At 46.5% G+C, this 27,687-nt stretch overlaps 2 protein-coding genes and 1 long non-coding RNA gene across 14 annotated transcripts in view; all 3 read left to right on the top strand.

Annotated features, from left to right (window-relative positions):
* ZFP91 (ZFP91 zinc finger protein, atypical E3 ubiquitin ligase) overlaps positions 1–18,444 on the top strand; it is a 37,711-nt gene extending 19,267 nt beyond the window's left edge. For 2 of the 7 annotated variants that reach the window (XM_069553212.1, XM_069553214.1), the window contains 9 exons: positions 8,211–8,420; positions 8,673–8,706; positions 9,090–9,191; positions 9,712–9,846; positions 10,481–10,531; positions 10,948–11,026; positions 11,915–12,029; positions 14,404–14,503; positions 14,705–18,444. In XM_069553212.1, coding sequence (XP_069409313.1) covers positions 8,211–8,420; positions 8,673–8,706; positions 9,090–9,191; positions 9,712–9,846; positions 10,481–10,531; positions 10,948–11,026; positions 11,915–12,029; positions 14,404–14,503; positions 14,705–15,215 — 1,337 coding nt within the window. In that variant the 3' untranslated portion in view covers positions 15,216–18,444. Of the gene's footprint in view, positions 1–8,210; positions 8,421–8,672; positions 8,707–9,086; positions 9,192–9,711; positions 9,847–10,480; positions 10,532–10,947; positions 11,027–11,914; positions 12,030–14,403; positions 14,504–14,704 lie in introns of all 7 variants that reach the window. The other 5 variants (XM_069553211.1, XM_069553213.1, XM_069553216.1 and 2 more) reach the window with 3 other exon arrangements.
* A 926-nt stretch (positions 18,445–19,370) lies between these two features.
* CNTF (ciliary neurotrophic factor) lies at positions 19,371–22,593 on the top strand. Its single transcript, XM_069553220.1, has 2 exons — positions 19,371–20,246; positions 21,478–22,593. The coding sequence occupies exons 1-2, from the start codon at positions 20,133–20,135 to the stop codon at positions 21,961–21,963; spliced, it is 600 nt and encodes a 199-aa protein (XP_069409321.1). The 5' UTR covers positions 19,371–20,132; the 3' UTR covers positions 21,964–22,593.
* Positions 22,594–23,648: 1,055 nt separating this feature from the next.
* Positions 23,649–26,963, top strand: LOC138420081 (uncharacterized). Of its 6 annotated transcripts, none has more exons than XR_011249182.1 (4): positions 23,649–24,166; positions 24,708–24,848; positions 25,732–25,948; positions 26,459–26,963. It is a non-coding gene; the product is annotated as an uncharacterized lncRNA (long non-coding RNA). The 6 variants fall into 6 exon arrangements; XR_011249183.1 differs by having other exon boundaries at positions 23,741–24,147; XR_011249184.1 differs by having other exon boundaries at positions 23,757–24,195.
* Positions 26,964–27,687: the final 724 nt, after the last annotated feature.

A 27,687-nucleotide genomic window follows, 5' to 3' on the forward strand; every position in this document is an offset into this window, starting at 1 on the left:
CCTGCGATGGAAGTTAAGGGTTGTAACCACTGACCACCAGGGAATTCACTCAGTCTTTTTAAATATCTTAACTGGCCTAATAAATGGTCTTTTCTGGATAATCTTCTGAGTGTACTTGAGAAAATTGTATATTCTGCTGTTTTTGTATATGTTTTTTTTTCCTGTTTTAATTATTTTAAATACTGTTGTGCAGGTCCTCTATTTCCTGTTTGAGTTTCTGAGTAGTCATTTTATCCGTTACTGAAAGTAAGATATTGAAGTCTCTCACTGATTTGAGTAATACCTATTTTCCCCTTCAGATCTGTCGTTTTTACTTCATGTATGACATATGTATAGATTTATAATTCTTACATCGTTTTGACTGACTTCTAATATACACTGTCTCACTTTGTGTTCTCACAGCAGGTTTTGACTTGAAGTCTGTTTTGTCTGATACTTGTAGAGCTGTTTTCTGTTGATTGGATTGTTGGCTCTCAAAAGGTGTTGAGAACCTGTGAATGTAAGATTGTTTGGAAGCAGGGTCATGGAGCTGCTTGTTTGTGTGGATTCGTGTCTCAGAATTGGTGGGGGTGTTTTGCCTTTTGTTTCTCCGAGTATTGTTTCTGCTACAGTTACAGAAAACTAACCAAACTGACCACATGATCAGTCTGACTCAATGAAACTATGAGCCATGCCATGTAAGGCCACCTAACACGGACGGGTTATGGTAGAGAGTTTGACAAAACATGGTCCACTGGTGAAGGGAATGGCAGATCACTTCAGCATCCTACCTTGAGAACCCCATGAACAGCATGAAAAGGGAAAAAATATGACGCTGAAACATGAACTCCCCTGGTTGGTAGGTGCCAGATACACTGCCGGAGAAGAGTGGAGAAAGAGCTCCAGGAAGTGAGGAGACGGAGCCAAAGGGAAAACAGCACCCAGTGGTAGATCTGACTGGTGATGGACGTCAAGTCTGATGCTGTAAAGAATGATATTGCATAGGAACCTGTAATGTGAGGTCCATGAATCAAGGCAAATGGGAAGTGGTCAGCAGGAGATGATGGCAAGAGTAAATGTCGGCATTCTAGGAATCAGTGAACTGAAATGGACTGGAGTGGGGGAAGTTAACTCAGATGACCGTTACATCTACTACTGTGGGCAGGAATCCCTTTGAAGAAATAGAGTAGCCGTCATAGAAAAGGAAAGAGCCCGAAATGCAATACTTAGGTGCAATCTCAAAAACCACAGAATGATCTCTGTTCGTTTCCAAGGCAAATGATTCAGTATCACAGTAATCCAAGTCTATGCTCTGATCAGTAATGCAGAAAAGATGAGGTTGAATGGTTCTGTGATGACCTACAAGACCTTCTAGAACCAACACCAAAAAAAGATGTCCTTTTCATTATAGGGGAGTGGAATGTAAAAGTAGGAAGTCGAGATCCCTGGAGTAACAGGCAAGTTTGGCCTAAGACTATAAAGTGAAACAGGGCAAAGGGTAACAGTTTTGCCAAGAAAATGCCCTGGTCATAGCAAACACCCTCTTCCGACAGCACAAGAGAAGATTCTACACATGGACATCACCAGATGGTCAACATTGAAATCAGATTGATTTTATTCTCTGCAGCTAAAGATGGAGAACCTCCATATAGTCAGCAAAAACAAGACTGGGAGCTGACTATGGCTCAGATCATGAACTCCTTACTGCCAAATTCAGACTTAAATTGAAGAAAGTAGAGAAAACCGCTAGACCATTCAGGTATGACCTAAGTCAAATCCCTCATGATTACACAGTGGAAGTGAGACACAGAGTCAAGGGACTAGACCTGATAGAGTGCCTGAAGGACTATGGATGGAGGTTTGTGACATTATAAGAGGCGGTGATCAAGACCATCTCCAAGAAAAAGAAATTCAAAAAAGGCAAAATGGTCATCAGAGGAGGCCTTAACAAATAGCTGAGAAAAAAGAGAAACAAAAGGCAAAGAAGAAAAGGAAAGATACACCCATCTGAACACGGAGTTCCAGAGAATAGCAAGGAGAGAGAAGAAAGCCTTCCTCAGTGACCAATGCAAAGAATAGAGGAAAACAACCGAATGGGAAAGACTGGAGAGCTCTTCAAGAAAATTGGAGTTACCAAGGGAACATTTCACGCAAATCTGAGCACAATAAAGGACAGAAATAGTATGGACCTAACAGAAGCAGAAGATATTAAGAAGAGGTGGTAAGAATACACAGAAAAACCATACCAAAAACCATCTTAATGACCCAGACAATCACGATAGTGTGATCACTCACCTAGAGCCAGACATCCTGGAATTCAAAGTCAAATGGGCATCACTGAACAAAGCTAGTGGAGGTGATGGTATTCCAGCTAAGTTACTTAAAATCCTAAAAGATACTGTTAAAGTGTTGCACTCAATATGCCAGAAAATTTGGAAAAACTCAGCAGTGCCCATAGGACTGGAAAAGGTCAATTTCCATTCCAGTGCAGTGTCAAAGAATGTTCAAACTACTGTCCAATTGCGCTCATCTCACACGCTAGTAAAGCTCAAAATTCTCCAAGCAAGGTTTCAGCAGTATGTGAACCAAGAACTTCCAGATGCTCAAGCTGGATTTAGAAAAGACAGAGGAAACAGATCAGATTGCCAGCATCTGCTGGATCATAGAAAAAACAAGAGACTTCCAGAAAAACATCTGCTTTATTGACTACGCCAAAACCTCTGACTGTGTGGATCACAACAAACTGAAGAAAATTCTTAGAGAGATGGGAATTCCAGCCCACCTTACCTGCCTCCTGAGAAATCTGTATGCAGGTCAAGAAGCAACAGTTAGAACTGGACATGGAACAATGGACTGTTCCTAATTGGGAAAGGAGTACCTCAAGGCTGTATATTGTCACCCTGCTTATTTAACTTCCGTGTAGAGTTTAGTTCAGTTCAGTCCCTCAGCCGTGTCGGACTCTTTGCAACCCCATGAATCGCAGCACGCCAGGCCTCCCTGTCCATCACCAACTCCTGGAGTTCACTCAGAACTCATGTCCATCGAGTCGGTGATGCCATCCAGCCATCTCATCCTCTGTCGTCCCCTTCTCCTCCTGCCCCCAATCCCTCCCAGCATCAGTCTTTTCCAGTGAGTCAGCTCTTCGCATGAGGTGGCCAAGTACTGGAGTTTCAGCTTTAACATCATTCCTTCCAAAGAAATCCCAGGGCTGATCTCCTTTAGAATGGACTGGTTGGATCTCCTTGCAGTCCAAGGGACTCTCAAGAGTCTTCTCCAACACCACAGTTCAAAAGCATCGATTCTTCGGTGCTCAGCCTTCTTCACAGTCCAACTCTCGCATCCGTACATGACCACGGGAAAAATTATAGCCTTGACTAGACGGACCTTAGTTGGCAAAGTAATGCCTCTGCTTTTGAATATGCTATCTAGCTTGGTCATAACTTTTCTTCCAAGGAGTAAGCGTCTTTTAATTTCGTGGCTGCAGTCACCATCTGCAGTGATTTTGGAGCCCCAAATAATAAAGTCTGACACTGTTTGCACTGTTTCCCCATCTATTTCCCATGAAGTGATGGGACCGGATGCCATGATCTTCATGTTCTGAATGTTGAGCTTTAAGCCAAATTTTTCGCTCTCCTCTTTCACTTTCATCAAGAGGCTTTTTAGTTCCTCTTCACTTTCTGCCATAAGGGTGGTGTCATCTGCATATCTGAGGTGATTGATATTTCTCCCGGCAATCTTGATTCCAGCTTGTGTTTCTTCCAGTCCAGCGTTTCTCATGATGGACTCTGCATAGAAGTTAAATAAGCAGGGTGACAGTATACAGCCTTGACGTACTCCTTTTCCTATTTGGAACCAGTCTGTTGTTCCATGTCCAGTTTTAACTGTTGCTTCCTGGCCTGCATGCAGATTTCTCAAGAGGCAGGTCAGGTGGTCTGGTATTCCCATCTCTTTCAGAATTTTCCACAGTTTGATGTGATCCACAGTCAAAGGCTTTGGCATAGTCAAAGCAGAAATAGATGTTTTTCTGGAATTCTCTTACTTTTTCCATGATCCAGCGGGATGTTGGCAATTTCATCTCTGGTTCCTCTGCCTTTTCTAAAACCAGCTTGAATATCAGGGAGTTCACGGTTCATGTATTGCTGAAGCCTGGCTTGGAGAATTTTGAGCATTACTTTACTAGCGTGTGAGATGAGTGCAATTGTGCGGTAGTTTGAGCATTCTTTGGCATTGCCTTTTTTTGGGATTGGAATGAAAACTGACCTTTTCCAGTCCTGTGGCCACTGCTGAGTTTTCCAAATTTGCTGGCATATTGAGTGCAGCACTTTCACAGCATCATCTTTCAGGACTCCCCCAGCAGGGATTGAACCCACTAATCTGCAGTGGAAGCACTCTGTAGAGTACATTATGTGAAATGCAGGGCTGGAGGAAACCCAAGCTGGAGTCAAGATTGTAGGAAATCAAGATAATCAGGAAATATCAGTAGCCTCAGATATGCAGATGACACTGCCCTTAAGGTAGAAAGGGAAGAGGAACTAAAGAGCCTTGGTGAAAAGTTAAAGAGGAGAGGGAAAAGGCTGGCTTAAAACTCAAAGTTTAAAAATCTAAGACCATGACATCAGGTCCCATTGCTTCATGGTTAATAGTTGGGAAGCAATGGAAACAGTGACATACTTCATTTTCTTGGGCTCCATAATCACTGCAGATGGTAATTGCAGCCGTGAAATTAAAATTTCGACTCTTACTTCTTGGAAGAAAAGTTATGACCAACCTAGACACCGTATTAAAAAGCAGAAACATTATTTTGCCAGCAAAGGTTCATCTACTCAAAGCTATGGTTTTTCTAGTAAAAGCTATGGTTTTTCCAACAGTCATGTAGGATGTGATAGTTGGACCATAAAGCTGAGTGCCGAAGAATTGATGATTTTGAATTGTGTTGGAGAAGACTCTTGAGAGGCCCTTGGATTGCAAGGAGATCCAACCAGTCTATCCTAAAGGAGATCAGTCCTGAGTGTTCATTGGAAGGACTGATGTTGAAGCTGAAACTCCAGTACTTTGGCCACCTGATGGGAAGAGCTGACTCATTTGAAAAGTCCCTGGTGCTGGGAAAGATTGAGGGCAGGAGGAGAAGGGGATGACAGAGGATGAAATGGTTGGATGGCATCACCAACTCGATGGACATGAGTTTGGGTAAACCCTGGGAGATGGTCATGGACAGGGAGGCCCGGCGTGCTGCGGTCCATGGGGTCACAAGTAGGACACAATTGAGCGACTGAACTGAACAGATTCTTTGTGCTCCCTTCTGTGCTCTCCTTCTGGGACTTTGTTGATTTGTTTTAGTGGTCCCCCACTGATCTCTTAGTCTCTGTTAATTTTTCATTTCTTTCTGTTCTTCAGAGTGGATGCTCTCTCTCAGTTGACCTATCTTAAGTTTTTCCTGTTTCAGAGTGGATGCTCTCAGTTGACCTATCTAAGTTTGCTAATGTGTCTCCTTTCTCAATCTGCTGTTTAATGAAACCATCTAATGAATTTTTCATTTCAGATATTATGCTTTTTAGCCCCAGAATTTGATTCCGTTATATATTTGCTATCTGTTTGTTGGCATATTTTCTATTTGTTGAGCCGTCATCCGATCTCCTTTAGTTTCGTGAGATTTCCTTTAGCTGTCTGAGCATGCTCTTTGTCTTCTGTGGTCTGCCTTGAGGCTCTTTGCTTGTGCTCAGCTTGTGATCTACAGATGTCCTTACGTGGCTTGTGCACCTTGTTTCTTGCTTCGGGGTGTACTTGGTGGTTGAGAACCTGTGACTGTACCGCAGAGTTCTTACAGCGGTGATTCTGGTGCCCGTGGTGTGTGTGCGCCTTTCTGATGAGGGACATTTTTGTTGTCGTCACTCTGACAATGTTCTTTTAAAAAATTATGGAGTTTTAGGTGATGTGTGAGTTGCTCAATAAAACAGGCTGCTGTGCTTTATTTGTAAAGATAGCAGTTCTCATCAGATTACCATCATTTGTCCTGTGGATAATACCCACAGTTTGAGAAGCTGTGGGCATATCCTTTCATCATGAAGTAGAGAAGAGCTTTATTGAGTATAGGAGGTTATGGAATAGGTTTCAAGCCCACATTAGTGTAGCTAGTTTGAGTAAAAGAAATAATTTTAATTTTCTCTTTATTATTTAATGTTGCAGTACTTTATAAAGGGTTTTGAGTTTCTCCCTTTGAAGAAATTTTCTTAAAAGCGGTGGTGACCTAGATGTAAAAGTCCTTGATTACTAGCCCGAGACAGGATTTTTAATTTTAGGCCTACTTAAATAATTTTGTGATCTTGAACAAGTTGAAGTTCCCACTGCTATTCATCTCTGCATTTCAAATGAATTTTATTTCATTACTTTAATATGGTCTCATAAAATTTTCAAACCAGTGTACTTAAAACTGAAACAACTGCCAGTCACCACCTTGTTCTGCAGTAAAGGAAGCTAATTTTTCGTATCTTTTTTTAATAAACACTTTCCCGTAAATATGGAAAGTTACATTGTTTCTGCTTTTTATTTTAAACATGCTGCAGTGAGCCTCCACGTGCCAGTTTCTCTTCATAGGGCAGATACTGTGAGGCGGAGTTCCTGGAAGTGCTTTTAGATCTTCCCTGGAAGGCGGCGAGTATTTATGTTTCTTTTAATCTGTACAGAAGTGTTGTGATATATATAGATTGGTATGTAGATAGGTAGATTTATACTATGTATATATACACATGTATAATATTTAGACATTATATGGATGTGCGTTTTATAAGTGTGATCTTAGTTTTGTAGGATTAATTCCTAGTAGTTGAACTTACTGGGAAAGGTATATGTACTTAAAATTTTGATAGATATTGCCAAATTGTCCATTATAGAAAGGTTTTACTAACCTCCACATGTTAATCTCTATCAAGAGTTTCTGTTTTCCTACAACATTGCCAATACAGTGTGCTGGCAGGCGTCCCGATTGCTGCCAATGCTCTAAGGGAACACTACCCTGGCACTGTCGGTTTCATTGGAGTCTCTCTTGTTAGGAGTGGATTGAGCTTTGCTGTCATTGTTTTTGTTTGTTCACACGTTTGAAAACCATTTTTACTGAGTTGCTATCTTTCTATTGGGCCGTTAGACTTGGATTATAGTGGAATTTGCCATGCTGAAAACTTTTTATGTTTATAAAGTTGGATGTATCAGTCTTAAGACCTAAAATCCTGTGCTGTTCTTAGAAAGGACTTTTCCATTCTGAGATTATTGAAAGGATCTTCCATGGTCAAAATAGGCTTATTTTTAATATACTAAGTAAAATTGAATAGATACAAAGGAATTCCTCTTGATGGAATTGCTCTTTTGCACTCTTCAGTGCAGTTCAGTCACTCAGTCGTGTCCGACTCTTTGCGACCCCATGAATCGCAGCACGCCAGGCCTCCCTGTCCATCACCATCTCCCGGAGTTCACTCAGACTCACGTCCATCGAGTCCGTGATGCCATCCAGCCGTCTCATCCTCGGTCGTCCCCTTCTCCTCCTGCCCCCAATCCCTCCCAGCGTCAGAGTCTTTTCCAGTGAGTCAACTCTTCGCGTGAGGTGGCCAAAGTACTGGAGTTTCGGCTTCAGCATCATTCCTTCCAAAGAAATCCCAGGGCTGATCTCCTTCAGAATGGACTGGTTGGATCTCCTTGCAGTCCAAGGGACTCTCAAGAGTTTTCTCCAACACCACAATTCAAAAGCATCATTTCTTCGGCACTCAGCTTTTTTCACAGTCCAACTCTCACATACATACAAGACCACAGGAAAAACCATAGCCTTGACTAGACAGACCTAGTGCAACATTGTTTGATTATTAAATCATCTAGAAGTTGCTTCTTCTTGCTCATACTTCTGTAGATCTGGTCATCTTTTGGGGACCACTCTCATGTCTTAGATCTAACGATTAAAATATAGAACAAAAGGTTAGATCTTAGGTATATTTCTCTTAGCATTTTATTTTTTAGTATATATATAAACTATAAATATAAAATTGCTGCTTTGCAACCTACAAAGCTGTTTCTTTAGACTGATGACAGTAAGGATAAGTTTTTATCAGATTTTCCCCTCATCTTGCTTCTATTATATCAGTAAAATTATGTCCACAGGTGGTGGGGGGTGGGTGTTATCGTCAGAGATACACAGAAATGACTATCGGTCAACTGTAAACTCTAAAAGAATGATATATGTTTTCCTCTAGATCCCAAGGAAGAGAAAGAGGAGGAAGAGTCTCCCCTAGCTCAGGAACCTCCCGCGGCAGCAGCTCGGCCTAGCCGGGGCTGGCGCGGCAGCAGCCGCACATCCGTCTCTCGGCATCGCGACGCGGAGAACACCCGCAGCTCTCGGTCCAAGACTGGTTCCCTGCAGCTCATCTGCAAGTCAGAGCCAAACACAGATCAGCTTGATTATGGTACAGTGCCAGCAGAGTGTGATTATTTAATCACCAGTTGCCTATTGATTTTTATGTCATGTTGAACATTTACCAGAACAGCCTGACTTTTAGGGTCACGTGTGGTGTTATAGGAAGGATCCTTTTTGATAGTTTACAAAGAATTCTCCATTTGTATAATGACTCTAAACTTAATTTGGTTTGATTCTCTTGGCTGCAGAGAGAAAATATCTATACCTTCATACCAAAAGTTCTATTTTATACCTTTTCTAGATGCAGAAGAGCATCAGTCTCCAGGTGGCATTAGGTAAGAAACTTTGCAATATTTCATATTTAAACCCTTGGGGACGTAAAGGGGATGAAGACCAGTCAGTCAGATCTCATGACTCAGAGGTTTTCTACTTGAAATAATTGAGTCAGTTGTTTTTAAACTCTTAGTGGCACTGAGCCATCTTTGCCTTGCCTGTATTTAATGAAATGAGAATATGTCTAGGATTTTTGTCTTTTTAGTTCCAGTTATTACTCTTTGGGGGAAAGAGCTAGGTTGCAGTCCAGCTAGATCATTAGAATGGAAATCCTAGGTAACACTGTGAATCTTTGGCTGTGTCTAAGTAAATTGCTGAATAAAATCAGTCAGGTATGATTTATAACAGCTAGGATTTCTAATCTCTGTTGGCTTCTTTTTAGCAGTGATGAGGAAGAGGAGGAGGAAGAAGAGATGTTGATCAGTGAAGAAGAAATACCATTTAAAGATGATCCAAGAGATGAGACCTACAAACCCCACTTAGAAAGGCATGTCTCGGGTTTGTTGGTGGAAAATGTTAGGAAAGCATTTTTGCTTTTATTTCACCTTGTTGCCAAACTAGTGGATATGGACTTAATCTTTAAAGGAGTGGCTCTGCGCTTGTTGGCAAACCTGGCATCATCCTGTTACTCCCTGCTGCAGCGCACCCTTCCATCTGTGGAACTTTGTTTGGCTCATATTCAAATTATAATGACATCTGCCTGTTTTAAGATGTCATGAGTTGCCGGAACACTTAGAATATTTTTACTTTTGTTTTTCTTTACATCTATAGTGAGATTTGATTCTAAGGCTTTGTTAGCTTGGGGGTGGGGCTCATCTCACTGGCTTTAAATAGATGTATGGTTACTGTCCATATGACGAATAGTGTCTAGAAACCACATTTCGTATCCCAAGGAGCATAATTTTATAATAAATTAGCGATAACTCTAGGCTTTACCCTTCTCTCACAGATGTTCTTGAAAGAGTCCTTTGCTCGATGCCAGTGTTGAAATGTGTTTATATTTGCAGGGAAACCCCAAAGCCACGGAGAAAATCAGGGAAGGTGAAAGAAGAGAAAGAGAAGAAGGAAATAAAAGTGGAAGTCGAGGTAGAGGTGAAAGAAGAAGAGAATGAAATCAGGGAAGGCGAGGAGCCTCCTAGGAAGTGAGTAGGCAGTTACTCCTGAAAATGGAGGCTTAGCAGATTTCCAGGTCACCAGGGGGAAAAGGGTAGGAGTGTTGACATACACATATTGCTGTCTCAAGCAGCTGACAGTGTGATTGGAAAGACTTTCCTCAGCAGCTTGAAAAGTTTCATTCACGGCAGTACTTAAAGATGTTCCATTGAGTATAGTAGGTCAGTGGCTGTAGGGACGCAGAGAGGGAAGTAAAGAGAGCAAAAAAAAAGTATGGCAAATAAGGCGTATGGTGTAATGACTTTGATCAGGTAAAAGCTCGTGCCTAGCAGTTAGTTCCTGTTGCAGAGATAGCTGTTTTTAAGTGTGTAGGCTTTTGTGTCTGTTACAAGGAGAGTATCCTTTGTATTCTTAGGGCTGTTAGATAATAGGCTAATTTCCTCTACTTTTTCAGTTAACTTTGGTGCGGCCTCATTTATAGGTAAAGTGGCTTCAGAGTGAAGTCTTTGGTTTTGCAGGATTTGTCTTTGGCTTTATGTGTTGTGGGTTATCCGTTGTTTTTGCCACCAGCTGTTCGATCTTGAGTGTATGTCCTCAGTTAATCTTTAACGTATAGGCTTCAGTCTGGACTATGTGGACAGTTAAGCTGTTCTTTAATTACAGGAGAGGAAGAAGGCGGAAAGATGACAAAAGCCCACGATTACCCAAAAGGAGGTGAGTGAGTTATAGTCCTGCAGGGTTGTGCCTTCTTGCTGGCACTGGGCCCTTCACTCATACGGTAAGCCCTTAGGATTATCCTGTGGGAATGACTAGTTAAGAGTTTCACAGAAGCAGCTTCATTGGTGTCCTTGATGCAGAGCTACTATGCTTTAACTTCCATTGCAGGATCTTAAAGTTTCTAAAAAATTTAACACTTCTTTGCCTTTGGTGGAGTTACTGGTTTATTTTGTGCTCTTTTTAAAAAATTAAACATTTGGTAGTTTCTGATTACTTCTAACATAAATTCTGTGCAAGATTTTAATTCTTTGTACTATAGAACAGCTATCCCCTATAGTGCAGTCGGAGTGAGAGGCCAGTGTGCATACTGCCTCCCTGCTGTTGCTGACTTTTCCCTTCTGTGCTGTCACTAGAAAGAAGCCCCCCATCCAGTACGTGCGCTGTGAGATGGAAGGCTGCGGGACCGTCCTTGCTCACCCGCGCTACCTGCAGGTCAGTGGGGCTGTTCCAGAGGAGGCGGACTCGCAGGGCGCTTCCCGTTACTAGTTCCCATGCTCACTGAGACTTTCTGGTTTGTGGACTGGTGCAGGCTTCATCATTACTGTGCAGTGTCAACAACAGTCATTTAAAACATCAAATGACTTCAGTTGGGCTTTTGTTGTTGTTTTAAGTGATTGAGAACCTGAACGTAAATGTTTCCTTGGAATCTTGGGGTATTCCAGTGTTTCTCATGGTGTAACTGCGCCTGATACAATAGATGATTGTGTGATAACACACCAAGACACAGTTAAACAGGTTCTGTTTTTAGTGTCTATTATTAAAGAATAAGGCTAACAACTAAAATGTAAGATTTCTTGATTACTATTTTGAATAAATTTTTAGTTTGAGGTTTTTATTTTAAGTGAGTTTTTTTAATGAATAAGGATACAGCTTGTATTTAGGTCTGGCAGAAGACAGGAAATATTAATTACTAAAGCTAAAGAAGTGTTTGATCTTGAGTAGCAAGTGTGACATACGACCAGGGCCTTGCTCCCTGCTTCTGCTCCTGCTCTAATGATGGCTGTGGCTCTCTGGCCATGTGCCATTCGCTGCACATGGCGCTGTGCAGTACCCGACTTCTGTTCCCACAACACTGACGCGGTTGTCGTCACCTCCTTCCACACGTGGGGACTGGAGCTCGCGGTGTTGGCAGTGTGTCTTCTGCGGTCGCAAGCGAGTGAGCGCCAGAGCCAGGCACTGAAGCGCTCTATGACGGTGCTCCCTGTTCACGGACAGAGGGCTTGGTTTTCCTTCAATACTTTTGACTTTGCGAAGGAATGAGCTAAGCTTCCTGGAAGCCGTTATTTTTCTCTCTCTCTTCCCTTTGTTTTACTGTTTCAGCACCACATTAAATACCAGCATTTGCTGAAGAAGAAATATGTATGTCCCCATCCCTCCTGTGGACGACTCTTCAGGCTCCAGAAGCAGCTTCTCCGACATGCCAAGCATCATACAGGTACTTTCTTAGAAATGCCCTGTTAAGTGTGTAGATTGGTGACAGTATTTTTTCTAACCTATCCATCCAGCATCACCAGGTTTGTTTATAGTACTCTTTGTTTTACAGCCAATAAACGAGAAGCTGGGCAGCATTAGGGAACTTGCCAGTGGTTACATAGCTAGTTTTTAGCAAAAAATAATAAGAATAATTTTGGGGGTGGTTTCTAATTCTGCTTCAGTTAGATAGATACTTGTAGTAACTGCCTGGACTGAAAATGAGGAGTATGTAGGGAAAGCCCTAATGGTAAGGAGGCTTGCTTATAGTTCATATTGCCTACTAAAAATCTCCCAAGACTTCTGCTGCTATTGGAATCACAAAGGCTAGCTATTGAATCCACATGTAACCTCCTGTGAGGCTTCCCGAGTGGCTCAGTGGTAAAGAATCCACCTGCCAGTGCAGGAGACACAGGAGACATGGGTTCAGTTTCTGGGTCAGGAAGATCCCCTGGAGGAGGCATTGGCAACCCATTCCAGTGTTCTTGTCCTGGAAAATCTTAGGGACAGAGGAGCCTGGCAGACTACAGTCTGTGCGGTCGTGAGGAGTTGGACGCTGCTGAGCAACTGCGCACACATGCAGCCTCCTACAGGAGCTGTTGGCTGGAAAAGAGGAATTGAGTGCCTTTGTGACGCATGTTGTCAAAGGAGTTCAGACAGTGTTCACTTTCAGCCACTCGACAGTTCGGTGCAGTGCAGCTGATAGGAACAGATTGGGCTGGGTAAGCTTAGTGATGATTCCAGCAACGCTGCGTCATTATAAGGAGGAAACGGGGCGGCGTGTGCGGTGCTGGCTACTGCACAGAGCCGGGCACCTGGTGGGCCCAGCACTGGGGTGTAACCTGAGGTCTCCATGCTCCACAGGCTGCAGGCCTTGCCTCCTGCTCTGCCTCTTCAGTGAGGACGCCATCCCCACTGTTTCTCTAAAGGAGCGGCTGTTCCTCTGCCCTTCTCCCTGTTAAACTGTTTCGTTCATAGAAAATAATTTCTGACAGCCAGTTTAGACTACTTTAGCTAGAATTTATAAGCCGACTATGACAGACACTGTTTTAGAAATTAAATCCTTTCCAAATATTTGTATGTAGTTAATACCATTTTATGATGTCAGTGTTGGAGAATTTTACTCTTCCAAATGAGTGTGAATTGGCTTCCTTTGAAAATATAATTTCCTTAAGTATGTGAAACGCTCCACATGGGTTCGTCATGCTCCCGTGGAGCTGGGAACGTGGCCCAGACCTGAGAGATGGTAAGCTCTGTCCCTGGGTTGGGAGTGTGCGTTCCAGACCCTACTGTTCATGAGGAATGCAGACGGACAGACCTGGCGTCCTGAGCCCCTGCTAGAGGTGGCGCACCCCAGGCCCCGCCTCGACCTGCTGAGTCCACCTCTGCGTCCCCTGGAGCCCCAGGTGCCGCCTCCGTGCGTTCAGGTGGGAGAGACGTGGCTCTTCTCCCACAGTCACTTTTAGAACTGTTTGGGATGGAGGGTAGGATTACATTGGATGTTGTTTGCCTCTTGTGTTTTCACTGTGACTGCTTCTGGTCATTTTAAGTGAAAGGCGTACAAAGAGTGTAGTGGCCATTTGTCCAGCAAGTAGACGTTGGGCGTCTGTTTGTCCACTTTATCCCCAACCAGTTGATAAAGAAGAAAATAAGTCCAGTGCTCCTTGCCCCGTAGGATTTTTTGAGAGAAGTTTAAATTGTTTATCTTGGGTAACATTTTTTTTTAAAAAATCTGAAACAGAAGATATGAGTACCACTTTGAGTATGGATCCGTTTTCTTTACGTAACGTCAAATTCTTTCTTTAATGCTGTTGTTGAACGCCAGCTTCTTTGTAGGTAACCATTCAGCTCTCACAATCTGTGAAAAAGCTGTTTTAAGAATAAAAGCTGTGAGAAATATAATTGTTTACTTGCTAAGCAGTTTATCCTGCATGTGACTTACTGGTAAAACTGAGATTAGGATTCACATTCTCATATTTCTCTCTAGCTGTGTTTTTTATTTTTGTTACTGTAAACACATTCTTATGTTAACGAATGGCTAGACTGAAAAAAAAAAAGATGAAAATGATACTTTTCTTTTTTGAGTGTGCTGTGCAGTCTGTGTGGGATTTCAGTTGCCCCACCAGGAACTGCTCTTGGCCAAGACATTAACCCACTGGATTGCCAGGGAATCCCCTCCCGCCGTCTGTTTTTTTTCGTTTATCCAGGGTGCTGATGCTCCATGTTGCCTTGACTCTGAATGCACCTGCCTGATTGTCTGCTTGCTTTTTGTAAGCTAGGAACAAATACGTAAGAGGGATTCCAAATGGAACAGTAACTAATCACATTGTTTTTCTCAGACCAGAGAGATTACATCTGTGAATATTGTGCTCGAGCCTTCAAGAGCTCCCACAACCTGGCGGTGCACCGGATGATCCACACGGGCGAGAAGCCGCTCCAGTGAGTACTCGCTCCCGGGCGCGCCCCGCCGGAGGAAGCCCCTCTCGTGGCGTGTGGTGTTCCCTGTGTGAGAGCGGGCGTGGACTGGGGGGCGATGCCTAGGGACCTGCCTGGATGGCTGAGTCGTTTGTCCGTGCGGCCCCGGCCCGGGATGAGAGGGCGCTTCTCTCTCTGATGGGCCGTTTGCTGCCTCGCTCTCAGGTGCGAGATCTGCGGGTTCACGTGCCGGCAGAAGGCGTCCCTTAACTGGCACATGAAGAAGCACGACGCAGACGCCTTCTACCAGTTCTCCTGCAGCATCTGCGGCAAGAAGTTTGAGAAGAAGGACAGCGTGGTGGCGCACAAAGCGAAGAGCCACCCCGAGGTGCTGATCGCCGAGGCCCTGGCCGCCAACGCCGGCGCGCTCATCACCAGCACAGACATCCTGGGCACCAGCCCCGAGGCCCTCAGCCCGCCCGCCGGCGGCCAGGGCCTGCCACTGCTTCCCGAGCCCCTGGGCAACCCCGCCCCCGGAGAGTGCCTGCTGCTGGAAGCCGAGGGCGTGTCCAAGGCCTTCTGTGGCGGGCCCGAGCGGGTGAGCCTGGTGACCGAAGGCAAGCTCTTCGTGGGCGGCGGGGGCGGCACGGGCGCGGACGGGCTGGTCATGAACTCGGACATCCTCGGTGCTACCGCAGAGGTCCTGATCGAAGACTCGGACTCAGCGGGGCCATAGCCAGGGGCGGACCGGGCGCTGGGACGGCTCAGACTTTGTATTTAAAAGACAAAAAGGACAAAAAAAAAATTTAAAGCATTTAAAATCTAGTGAAATAACTGAAGGGCCTGCTCTTTCCATTGGGTCACAGCACACACACACACAGCCCCTCTTCTCCCTCTGTCACCCCCTCCATAAAATTGACGTTGCCTTTCCCAGAAAGCTCGACAAAGAAGCCGCTGCAACAGCTCTTAAAGGAAGGGTTCTTTCTAAACTCACTTCCACCCAGGCAGACTTCCTGCTCATCAGCAGATCCCCCCCTTTCACCCCGTAGCTTCAGTGTGCTCTGGATCAGCTTTTAACTCTTAATGATATATTGATATCCTCTCGATTCCCTCCTCCTCCTCTCCCGCTGCCCCGTGGTCCTGGCGTCAACCCTTGCAGCACATGTATCTTCCAAGTATCATATACTTCTAATCTCTGGAGGCTGGCAGCTTGACTTGGCACTTTAAGGCCCCTGAGCAGGGTGAGCTGTTAAAACAGCGCACATCTCTCACCCCCTCTCCCTCCACTCTCTCCAGGTGAAGGAAGGAAGGCAGGCTGCGTGGGGACCACCTCCCTCCTCTTGGCCTTCTCCGTCTTCCTCGCCGTGCCCCCCAGCCCCTCCATAAGGTTCTCAATGGTGCTCACTCGCTCGCAAGCAGGCTCCTGGCAAGGAGGGGCCGCCCGCCACATGGTCTCCGACCATAGACAGGGCTCTATGGGTGAGAAGTCCCAGACTAATGACAGAAATTTGCACTTTGAACATGTGTGTTTTTGTGTTGTGGAACCTGAGATTCCTTATTTATTAATGGAAAGTCTGATTTCTTTTTTTTTTTTTTTTTTTTTGTCTTTGTTGCTATATTTTGTGGGGCTGGGCAAGATTACATTATTCTGACGTGGGGTCCTTTGCATAAGAGGTACTTGTAGAAGGCAAGATAGAGGGTTGAAGAAGCACAGCCAGCCCCTGAAATCATAGCGCTCCAGTGGCCTTTGCAAAAAGCTGGTCCTCAGCACCGACAGAATCACTACAGTGCTTTTCTGGAAGCCTCTTCAGGGAAGGACGGTGGGGTGTGGTAACTAGCACTCTTCGAGCTTGCAGAGCATCGTGGTTCAGGAATTTTGAGGGGAGGAGGGAGGTTATTCAGGGTCTGAACTACAGATGAAGGTTTTCTCTTGAGAGTTCTTCTTTGTCCCTATCGTTTCTCTGTACACACCCCCCTGTCAGCCCACCTCTGGCCCCTCTGTCTTTGCTTTGTTTCATCGTGGGTTCGTCTCAGCTCCCATTTGGTGAAGGGCACTGCCGTCAGAAAAGGAATCATCTGAGTTAGATGGTTTTAAGTCAAAGGAAATTGTTCTGTTCTGTTTCCCTTGTAAGAACACTTCAGAAGAAGGAAGTCTTCAGCACAGTTAGTAGTCTGTATGATGCTTTGGCTTCCACCTGAGATTCCAGGAATTACCGTTGCCCTTGAGATAGGGACTTCCATGGGGTGGATCGCTTACTACTGTCCACGGGAGAGAGACAGTTTTGTACAACTTAATAACGTCCAGAAGACTAAAGACCCATTTTGGCTCATTTTTAGAGAACCGGAAGGGCAGTTTCTATCCTACATACCTCAGAAACTGAAATTAAAGGCTTGCCCTGTTCATTGTTTGTTAGAGATGTATAACGGCTGTTGGAAAGAATGAAGCTTTGCTGAGAACAGAATAAGGAACAGCTTGTTTTTCACAAACACTAAAACTACAAAGTTTATCAGTTTTCTCTCTGATTTTTTCCCCCCCTAAAAAGAAGGGTAACAAAATGCCATCTCTGAAAGAAGCTTGCTCTACACCCACCGGTGTGCGTGGGTTAGGGAGGGAAGCATCTGCAGTGACCGTCTCAGACGCTGCTGTCTGTGTCCCGTGGGGAGGCTTTGCTGTCGCCTCCAGGGCCGGGCAGAGAGGAGTAAGGGGGGGAGGGTGTGGAGTGTGCTTTCCTGACCACAGTGAGGGCTTGGGGTTGACTCTCGGGTCGAGTAGATGAGAAACCACTGTAAGATTAATCGGACGGGTCTACAGCGAAGTTCCTTTCCCGTCTAAGCCCGTTGGTTCACTAGCCGGCGTCTGTAGCCGCCGCTTCTTGCCATCATCACGTTGACCTTATCCTTGGTCTCCGTGAATTACATTTGCAGCGCTTAGTCATCGAATGTTTTAGCCACCTACACAAAAGCAAACTGCATTTTTAAAAGAGAACTTGGAGACAGAGGGAAAATGTTTTTTTCCCTTTATCACACTCCTCCCCACCCAGAGCAGCTCATCGGTTCTCCTGATTTGAAACTCCCCTTGTCACTCTTCACAGCTGCCATTTGCCTGTAATTTGCTTCAGTGAGTTATTGTAGCAGGCTGCGGTGAATTTTCAGGTATTTTTCATGGGCTCAGTTTGCTTCCTTCTGAGACGGGGATGCCAGCAAAGGAGAGAGTGGCTCTGAGTGAGCTGTCACCAGTTTCTCTTCCTTTAACTTTCTGCTCCTCAGACGTTTACGTCACCATCCTTCTAAGGAACTCAGTCTTAAAATTCTCCGTTTCCTACTCTTAATCAAATTCTGGTACATTTTTAATACCTTCTTCCCACAGCATATTCATCTTTAATCAGCGGTTCTGAATTTTGGAAACGTACTTGAAACAGGTGTTGTTTCTCCGAGGTGCGCTTTCCCCCTTATTTGTGGTTGCCCGGGGTTATTTTGCATAATTGAGACTTAATATGTTTCAGAGAATTTAGATAAACACTGGCCAGGATGACTGGGAGTGAAAATAGATACATTAATGTATGGAAAAGCATCCACATAGAGCACTTGAACCTCCTTAGAACCTGTTTGGAGAAAAATATAGAGTGTACTAAACCTCACTAAGGTTATTACGGTCAGGCTGTTTGAAGCACCATCTTTCCCTCCTGCCTTTCTCCCACCTTCCAATGTACTCAAGAAAATTGAAAAATTGTAACGAATCAATTTAAAATATTTTATTTCCTAAAAGCCTTTTTTGCCTGTTGTAATGTGCAGGACCCTTCTCCTCTGATGGGAGAGAGACCTGAATGTAGGTCGAAAAGCTTATGTAAAAAGAAACTATAATAAAAGGGATACTCTGCTTTTCAAATCCTTGTTTTCTCTTAATCTAGCTAAGGCATATCCAAAATAAAATGTAAAGAAGAATAATAAAAATTGTCTTCATGGAAGCTACTGGTCTTCCTTGGTTGTACTGAGTTATAGTTACGCTGGGGTGAAATAATTGATATGCTCAGTGAGAAAACCAAGTGCCCTCAGAACAAGTTATGTGGCAGAAACTCTTGTTTGCACTTGTCGCGAATCAGGTCGTTAGCTTTTGACTCTGTTTAGTTCTTGATTTCTAATACTGAGACACCATTCTGATCATATGGCAAAACTTGAAATCCTTTCCATGTTTCAACTGTCTGGAAAAGGTGGCCATCTTAATATAGTAAAGGAAGCTATGGGGTTAATTTCACTCTGATGATGACAAAACCCTGATAGTATTTAATGTCAGTGCTCCTTCACAAAACTCAGTGTCTGTAAAAGTACAGAGTTAAAAAAAAGGCTCCAGCTGCCTTCCCCAAAGGCCTGCTGCGGCAGCTCCCCGGCCCATTCTTTCCCTCTCTGTCCCTCGATCGTTGTTTGTGGGACTTTTCCCCTGAGAAGGCATTTGTTTCAATTCACAGGTAGTGTCTGTGATTCATTTGGGGACGAAACATGTGACTCTTAACCCAGTTGGCATCACCCTGGAACCTACAGTTACATGCGGTAGAGCAACGCTTTAAGCACTTAAACCCTGCCTTCGCTTCAGTCCCGCTCATTCTGTTAGGAATTTTGTTAGGAATTTTCATTTGGTTAAGAAGCCTGTGGTATGACTGGGATAAGGAAAAAGAAGAAAAGCGTGTTGTCACTTGAGTGAGACTGCCAGAAATGTTACCAAGTCAGGGTTGGGTGTTTCCTGTCCTTTGGAAGAGAACAGGCCTAAACAGTCCCTGCCTCATCCTGGAAGCTACAAGGGGGGCCACCATGATTGAGAAGATAGTGATGCCCCCTTGGCTGACTTGTAATCAAGTGCAAATTCAATTTTTAAACACAGAGCCAAAGGGTAGGAGTAGGGGAAAGTGCTGTATTTTTACAGGATCTCTTTCATGTAAACTTTGTGTCTTGAACAAAATATGAACCAGCCAAAGAATGAAATTGGAAAGTCAGTGGGAGAAACAGCTGTAGAATCAAAGGCCTATATTTAAATTTTGAACCCAGGTACTGGATTTTGTGCACATGAAGTAACTTCTTTAAGCCTGCATTTCATGTGTAAAATGAAAAAAACTTTATCTTGTAGAAGTATTCTAAAGATCAAATAAAGGCTTTAAACCATGTCTGGCCCAGGGTAGATGCTTATTGAATGGCAGCTGTATCAGTAACAGTAGCAATATTACCGTATACCAGGCCAAAGGAGAGAGGAGGACCTGGGGGGCACAGGGCGGGTGGCAATAAGATGGCCTGATGGTACGTGTGTATGAAACAGGCCACATTAGGCAGGGGCGTCCTGAGAGTGTGACAGCGACCTTGTTGCTAAGTGCAAAAGCAAGACAGTGCCCTGAAAACAAGTACACGAGGCACTGAGGAGGAGCGGGATGGAGGCGGACGCTGCAGGACGGAAGCCGGCTGAGAGGGGCCTTTGATTCCACACGCGCAAAATCCGCAGCCAGGAATTTGCTGCCGCCTCTGAGCCAGGCCGGGGGTGGGGGTGCGCAGTCCCAGTCCGGCTAGGAGAGATGCCCAGGGCATTTGGCCCGCGAGGCACATTTCTGATTGGGGCCAGTGTGGACAGACAGACCCAGCGCCCTTGTTTGCTGGGCCTGGCCGTTGAGTTGGGATGGCGTTCGCGGAGCATCCGCTGCCCCCTCCTCACCGCCGGGACCTGTGTAGCCGCTCCATCTGGCTAGCACGGAAGATCCGTTCAGACCTGACTGCTCTGGTGGACTCTTACGTAAGTTGCCGACCTTGCTGTCTGTTTTCACTTCATCTCTTCTGACCCCGCCCGTTGTCATATTTCCGCCTTGTTACCGGTTACAAAAGCCCTAATCAAGCAGTCACTTTATACACTGGGCACCTGTCGTTTGACATGGCCCTTTCCCGAAAGAAAAGTCCTTTAAGACTTTTTAAATACATGCTATTTAGGAAACGTGTTCTTTAAATAAGAAAGTATACATGGGGTTCTAGGTAGATTTGTCTACATGTCTTGGAGGCTGTTCCTAATTTGAATACCTGTCTGAATTCTTTCAGAGTAGATGAACCATGAGCCTTCCCAAGTTTGGGTTCTTCATGTATATGTTGTTCTGACTTTTTTAACTATGTAAACAAAAGTCTGAGTAAGGTGTATAGAGCTGGGTGAAGAGCAGTATAAACCAACCAATTTTTCCTATTATAGTATTAGGACCCTGTACAATCAGAAGTGTTTGTGTGTCTAAATAGAAAGGTCACCTATAAAAAAAAAATCTGGAAGAAACCCTGGGGAACTGGGGAAGTGTCCAGTTCTTAAGGAGCTAACCATGGGGTACGTTTTCTGTAGAGGAAGATTCCCATCAGTCTCCACCTAGGGCCTGCTTTGGGAACTGCAGGCTCCTGTGGGGAGCTCTGAATTTAAGTTCCTGGAGAGTGGGTTTATCTTCCTAAAGCCCCAACATTCAGAAATCAGACTTTAAAATACAAATTACATATATATATATACAGCTGTTGACTTCTCTAATAGATGACTGTCCTCACCAGTGAGAGTGGGCAGTGGAGAGGGCTATTAGAACAACTCTGTCAAGGCTGTGTTTTAGAGCTGCTTAGGTATGGCCAGTATCTTGAGGTATATTTAAAATACTTAAACTCCAGTATGATGGTAATATTCCGGGTGCCAGCAGGGAGTGTCAAGTAGGGAGGAAAAGCTATTCTAGGCCAGGCAGTGGCTTTCAGCCTTTGGCACCTAGCAAAAGCTGCGGATTCTCCCAAGAAAAGTGAACAGGTAGTCCAAGCGGTGTGTATAAATTCTGGGAGAATAGGGTCTTCCTAACGCCAGTCACAGATCCCGCAGGAAGAATTCCTCTTGAGCACTGTTTTCTTTACAATCTGGACCCTTGACCAGGGAGGTGAGTAGCATATGTGGGACTTGGCGGTGGCGTGAGAACGGTGGAGGGACTGCAGGAGGGGTGACGTTTCTCTGTATCCTTGGCCAGATGAAGCATCAGGGTCTGAACGGGAACGTGAGCCTGGACTCTCTGGAAGGTGTGCCGACGGCCAGCTCCAGCAGATGGAGCGAGCTGACTGAGGCGGAGCGGCTCCAGGAGAACCTCCAGGCCTACCGTGCCTTCCACGGGATGTTGGCCCGGCTGTTGGAGGACCAGCGGGCACACTTCACCCCGGCTGAAGACGACTTCCACCAGGCGATACACACCATCCTCCTCCAGGTGGCAGCCTTCGCGTACCAGCTGGAAGAGTTGATGGCACTGCTGGAGCACAGGGTGCCCCCCAGGGAGGCTGGCGGGCCGCCCCTTCTCACTGGGGATGCTGGTCTCTTTGAGAAGAAGCTGTGGGGCCTAAAGGTGCTGCAAGAGCTTTCTCGGTGGACGGTGAGGTCCGTGCATGACCTGCGGACCATCTCTCGGCAAAGTGGGGTCCCCACACGTGGGAGCCATCGCGCCACCGAGGACAAGAAGATGTGACTGCGCCCCCTCTCACTGGCTTTCTCTCCTGATGGAAGAGACAGTGTTCTCTGAGGCCTCAGTTACCCAGTCTTAGCTTTGAAATCCTCTAAAACCACAGCCATTTTCACAGGGTTAGAGACACGGACAGATGGGCGTGCAGGTTTATTCTGGGGTATGAGTGTGTGTGTGTGCGTGTGTGTGTGTGTGCGCGTGCCATAAAGGAATGGTGGGCATACAGGTTTATTCTGGGGTGAGTGTGAGTGTGTGTGTGTGTGTGTGTGCATGTGTGCGCGTGCCATAAAGGAATGGTGGGCATACAGGTTTATTCTGGGGTGAGTGTGAGTGTGTGTGTGTGTGTGTGCGCACGTGTGCACGCGCGTGCCATAAAGGAATGGTGGGCATACAGGTTTATTCTGGGGTGCGTGTGAGTGTGTGTGTGTGTGTGTGCGCATGTGTGCGCGTGCCATAAAGGAATGGTGGGCATACAGGTTTATTCTGGGGTGCGTGTGTGCGTGTGTGCACGCGTGCCATAAAGGAACGCAGGCAGAGGCAGCATCCCCCACCGCAGTGTTCCCATCTTTCCCACCCACTCAACAACCTCTGCAGGCATGTAACAGCCTCACAGGATAAATATATTTTTTAACTCCAGTCGTGGATGACTCTTCTGAGAAGACTGAAATAGTGAATTAAAATCATGGACTCTCGCCAGTTCAAACTCTGGGATAATGACGATCGTGGTTCGCACGTGTTGAGTATCTGCTGCTTGAAGCGCCCTGCCAGGGGCTTTAGGCGAATCACGATCTCCCACGGCCCCGCTAAGGGAGGCGGTGGGATCTCCGTTTGGCAGATGAGAAGACAGGCTCGCAGAAGTGGGCACAGCTTGTTCAGGGTTACCCGCCTAGCAGACAGCACCCTTGAGTTTGGACCCAGACGTTTCATGTCCCAAAGCCTGTGCGCCCTTCACTGTAGAGGCCTGGTTACGGGCCTCTGTCACGGCTCCTTTGCCTGTTGGGAAGGGCGTGTACTCTGTCCCCGGGGCTGGGGAGACAGCCCCCACCCGTGTCCTGAGGGCGTTAGAGGCAGCGCCAGCGCTTGAGCCCGGTACTTGGCAAGGAAGAGAGAGCGGAGACCCTCAGATCGGTCCGCCAGGCGTCTGGAAGCTGGCGGTGTGCAGGCCCGCGGCGCGTTTCAAATACCCGCTGATGCGCTTGAGTGTGGCCTTGGGCACAGCGTCCCCCAGGCTGCCTCAGTCCGCTGCAATCAGCACCGCAGCGAGTGACACGAGCCCCGTAGCCCAGACCTCCCTGAACGGCGGGTCGGACGCTGCTGGGGTGAAAAAGTCGAAATCCTCCACCAGCCACCCTCTGGCCTTAGCCACGCGGAGGGCGTGAGGCCCGCTGTGCTCCCGTGGGAATGCAGAGCTTCTGAGGCCACGCAGCACGGCCTTCCTACGTCTCAGCAAAGGGCAGGGTTCTGCGCCTAATGTTCTTGAGAGGAACTCTGGAAAGCACCGACTCGTGAACGCGGGTGTTGCAGGAAAGGCCCCTTAAGCCCGGCTTGTGAGCGGGCGGGCGGGGCGTCAGAAGTTCCTGGGTGTCGCTCACTTCACAACGCCAATGGATGCACGCTCAGGGGTGGGGCTCAGATCAATTTGGCTTACTTACTTGGGCCTTCTTTTCTTCTTTTAAGGACCACCTTCTTTTCTTCTTAAAAGACGGGGAGTCAGAGAGGGCTGGCTGCCTGTGGGTCTGTGCCCGCGCCCTGTGACCTGATGGCGCACAGCGGGCCAGGCTCTGGCGCGCTGGGAAGGCGCGGCGCGCAGGGAAGGCGCGGCGCGCAGGGAAGGCGCGGCGCGCAGGGAAGGCGCGGCGCGCAGGGAAGGCGCGGCGCGCAGGGAAGGCGCGGCGCGCAGGGAAGGCGCGGCGCGCAGGGAAGGCGCGGCGCGCAGGGAAGGCGCGGCGCGCGCCGGAAGGGGCCGCAGGCCCGGCCTGCACTGCAGTCCGAGCTGCGTGTAAGCGGCCCGCAGCTGAAGGCCGGCCGCGGGGCAGAAAGCGCTTCCCGAGGAGACGGGGTCCAGTGTGTCTCAGAGCAGGGTGAGGAGCAGAGGAACCGTGAGGAGAGCCAGGGAAGAGCGTCCTTACCAGAAGGAAATGAGGCGATGAGGCGCAGCGGGGGCCGCTCGGCTCTAGAAGTTTATTGCTGGTCTGTAACGCTGGTTATGGTGTGTACGCAGTGAGTGAATGCGTAGAGGTGCATTTCATTCAAGCTTTTCCTTGTTTCAGTGGTTTCTTCTGCTTAAGAGCAGTATTTTGATAAAACACTTGCTTACTGATATGAAATGCTTAGATTTATCTGTACAGTACATAAGACTCTTTTGGTTTAATGAAGAATGTTCTGACATTTCTTAGTGAGAAGTACTGATTACACCTTTAAGTCCCTCAATCGGTACAATTTTTTAAAAAAGATTTTGCGTGGGGGGGGGGGGGGAGGGGGAGGGCGTTTTTAAAGCCTTAATTGAAATTGTTACATATTGCTTCTGTTTTAAGTTTTGGTGTTTTGGCCAGGAGGTATGCGGGCTCTTACTTAGCTCCCCAGCCAGGGATGGAACCCACGCTCCCTGCGCTAGAAGGCGAAGTTTTAATGACTGGACTGCCAGGGAAGTCCCTGTGCAATTTTAAAACTGTATTTATTTCTCTGGCTTCTTCGGGTCCTGTGCGGTGCCCAGGACCTTTGGTCTTCATGGTGGCATGCTGGGTCTTTAGGTGAGGCCTACGGAGTCTCGTAGGACATCTGCAGGAGTTTCAGATGCCAGTGGAGCCTGGCTTCAGCTCTGCTGAGTCGCACCTGGAGGAATTTTTATCTACTAGACACACATTTGAAGTGGCAGCACGTCCAGGAAAGGTGTAAGTACTAACTGCTGGATGGGAGGAGGCAGAAAGATCAGGTCACAAAAGTAGCATGTCTTCTGAGGGCATTCCCCGGCGGCGTGCGAGGAGCTGTGTGTCGCTTTCTCCTGCAGGAAACGGATAGACTTCTTAGAAAAGGATAAAGGGGAAATGGGCACTTGTCCATGATAACAAAGACATAAACATGTGGATCTGAATGTGTAGACACCGCATCATGCTCATCTGAAATGGATGAAGCGGACTAAGTAAGGGACTGACAATGTTCTGTGCATATATATGCTGCCGCTGCTGCTGCTGCTGCTAAGTTGCTTCAGCCATGTCCGACTCTGTGCGACCCCATAGACGGCAGCCCACCAGGCTTCCCCGTCCCTGGGATTCTCCAGGCAAGAACACTGGAGTGGGCTGCCATTTCGTTCTCCAATGCAGGAAAGTGAAAAGTGAAAGGGAAGTCGCTCAGTCATATCCGACTCTTAGTGGCCCCATGGACTGTAGCCCACCAGGCTCCTCCGTCCATGCAATTTTCTAGGCAAGAGTACTGGAGTGGGGTGCCATTGCCTTCTCCAGTACATATATATAATGCTACATATAATAAGGCCTTTTTAAAATTTATTTTTAATTGGAGGGTAATTGCTCTACAACATTGAGTTGCTTTCTGCCATACGTCAACATGAATCAGCCATAGACGTGCAGACGACCCCTCCCTCTTGAACCTCCCTCCCACCCGGCACCCCAGCCCACTGCTCTAGGTTGTCACAGAGCACCAGGCTTAACAAGGTCTGAAAAGGCAAAATTTTAGTTCACAGCCCCTAACTCCTATTTTGTAAAGAGAACTGGGACTCCCTTGATGGTCAGGTGGTAAAGAATCTACTTTCCAATGCAGGAGACATGGGTTCGATCCCTGGTCAGGGAATTAGGATCCCACGTGCTGCCAGACACCTAAGCCTGCGTTCCACAGCCAGAGAAGCCTTCTCCCCACAACGAAGAGCCCGCATGCAGCAGTGAAGACCTGGCACAGCAGAAGTAGAGAAATAAACACTCCCGCCAGAGAAGGCCTCTCTGTGGGGACAGACTCCTGAACCTGTCCAGGAACTGCATGGGTGAGAGTTGGCAAATTCTTCATGCATTGATTTCCAAAGGTAATTTGGAAAAAGACTTGAAAATTAGAACAAACTGAAAGTCCACGCCTGGAAGAAAACTGACATTAAGACAGTCAGGTTCGAGGGAAGTGAGAGTTTTAATACAAATGGAAAGTGTGAGGTTGCAGCCTGGGAGTCACAGTTGTTTCAGGCGGCTGTGGATTCAAGCCCGATGGTGAGCGCTAGTCAAAGAGGGACAGGACCGGTAAACAGCTGAAAAGTCATTTAGAAGGATTTCTGTCTGTGAACCCTCAGCTCATGATGTAGCTGGGCGCCTTCTCTTTCTCTTGGGTGAAATAGAAATGCAGGAAGCAGGGGGATGAGAAAGGGATTGGTGAAGAGAAGAAAGGGGAAAAAGAAAGATGCGGATGTCACTCCAGTTGATGAATCTGTGTGTGTGTCTGTATGAGTGTTGGGGCCAGGGCATTTATAAAAGGATGCTTTGACCTCCTGCCTCTCATCCTGCCTCAGCTTCAAGCCTCAGACCCAAGAGTGACCCACCCAGATGGCAGTACATGTAAAAAGTGAAAACGAGGGGCTTCCCTGATGGTCCCGTGGCTGAGAGTCCAAGCTCCAAACGCAGGGGGCCTGGCTTTGACCCCGGGTCCTGGAATTAGATCCCACATGCCACAACCAAAGAGTCTGCATGCCGCGGTGGAGACTGAGGACCCTGTGTGCCGCCCTGAACCCCTGGCACAGCCAGACAAATGGTTTTTAAAAAGTGAAGATGATAAAAAAGAAAGTCATCATTTCATTCAGAAGCTTCTATTGAACTCTAAGGTCTACAGATAAAAATGATAAAAGCATAATTTGGTCTTTTGATGAAATACCTGTGGGGTGTGAGGTATGAAAATCTGCACGCATGTGGCTCTTAAAATACCCTATTTTGACAACAGTCTATTTTTGGCAGATGGATGCCAAAATGAAAGAATAAGGGATTCGGTAATGGCTAACAATAAAGATTTTGGCTCAGCAAGACCACGAGTTGCTGCTTTTATTTCTGTATCTGGATGAACAGGGGGAATTTCAAGTGATTTCAACATGGGATGAAACGTAATCCCTCCGGCCAGGGCCAGGCTCACTCGAGCGTGCTGGGCAAAGCTCTGTGATGCCAGGCCACTGGGCACAGCTCCCAAGGCCGGCCAGGCAGCCTCAAAAAGATAGATTTCGCCTACATTTACCAGCTTGCCTGCAGCTGACGGAGATTTTCTTTTATCCAGCTTTACATGCAACAGAAGAAACCTTAGGCAGAAACCAAGTTGAGGAAAATCCACAGTGGAAAATATTAAAACACGCCTATGAGATTCTGCATTTTTATTCACATGTTCAAAGTCATATGAGAGGAGGTGCTGCACTGACTCACGTTAGACGCCTCTACGCTGCTTTATGCCATTGACTCAGCCTTCTGAAGCCCCTAATGCTGGGAAAGACCGAAGGCAGAAGGAGAAGGGGACGGCAGAGGATGAGATGGTTTGACAGCATCACTGACTCAATGGACACGAATTTGAGCAAACTCTGGGAGACAGCGGGACAGAGGAGCCTGGTGTGCTGCAGTCTGTGGGGTCACAAACAGTTGAACAGGACTTAGCGACTGAACAGCAACTCCCCTGAAATACTTTCACTAACAGGGCAAACACCAATGGGTGGTAACTTGTCTGAGTTCCCTCCTCTGGTATACGAGAGGTTTGGAGAGTTCTGGC

Source organism: Ovis canadensis, chromosome 15 (assembly GCF_042477335.2).
Source record: "Ovis canadensis isolate MfBH-ARS-UI-01 breed Bighorn chromosome 15, ARS-UI_OviCan_v2, whole genome shotgun sequence".
Taxonomy (NCBI): domain Eukaryota; kingdom Metazoa; phylum Chordata; class Mammalia; order Artiodactyla; family Bovidae; genus Ovis; species Ovis canadensis.

Coding starts and splice junctions, on each gene's coding strand:
- CNTF (XM_069553220.1), top strand. CDS start 20,133: ATGGCGTTCGCGGAGCATCCGCTGCCCCCTCCTCACCGCCGGGACCTG. Junction 20,247..21,477: donor CTGCTCTGGTGGACTCTTAC/GTAAGTTGCCGA, acceptor ATCCTTGGCCAG/ATGAAGCATCAGGGTCTGAA.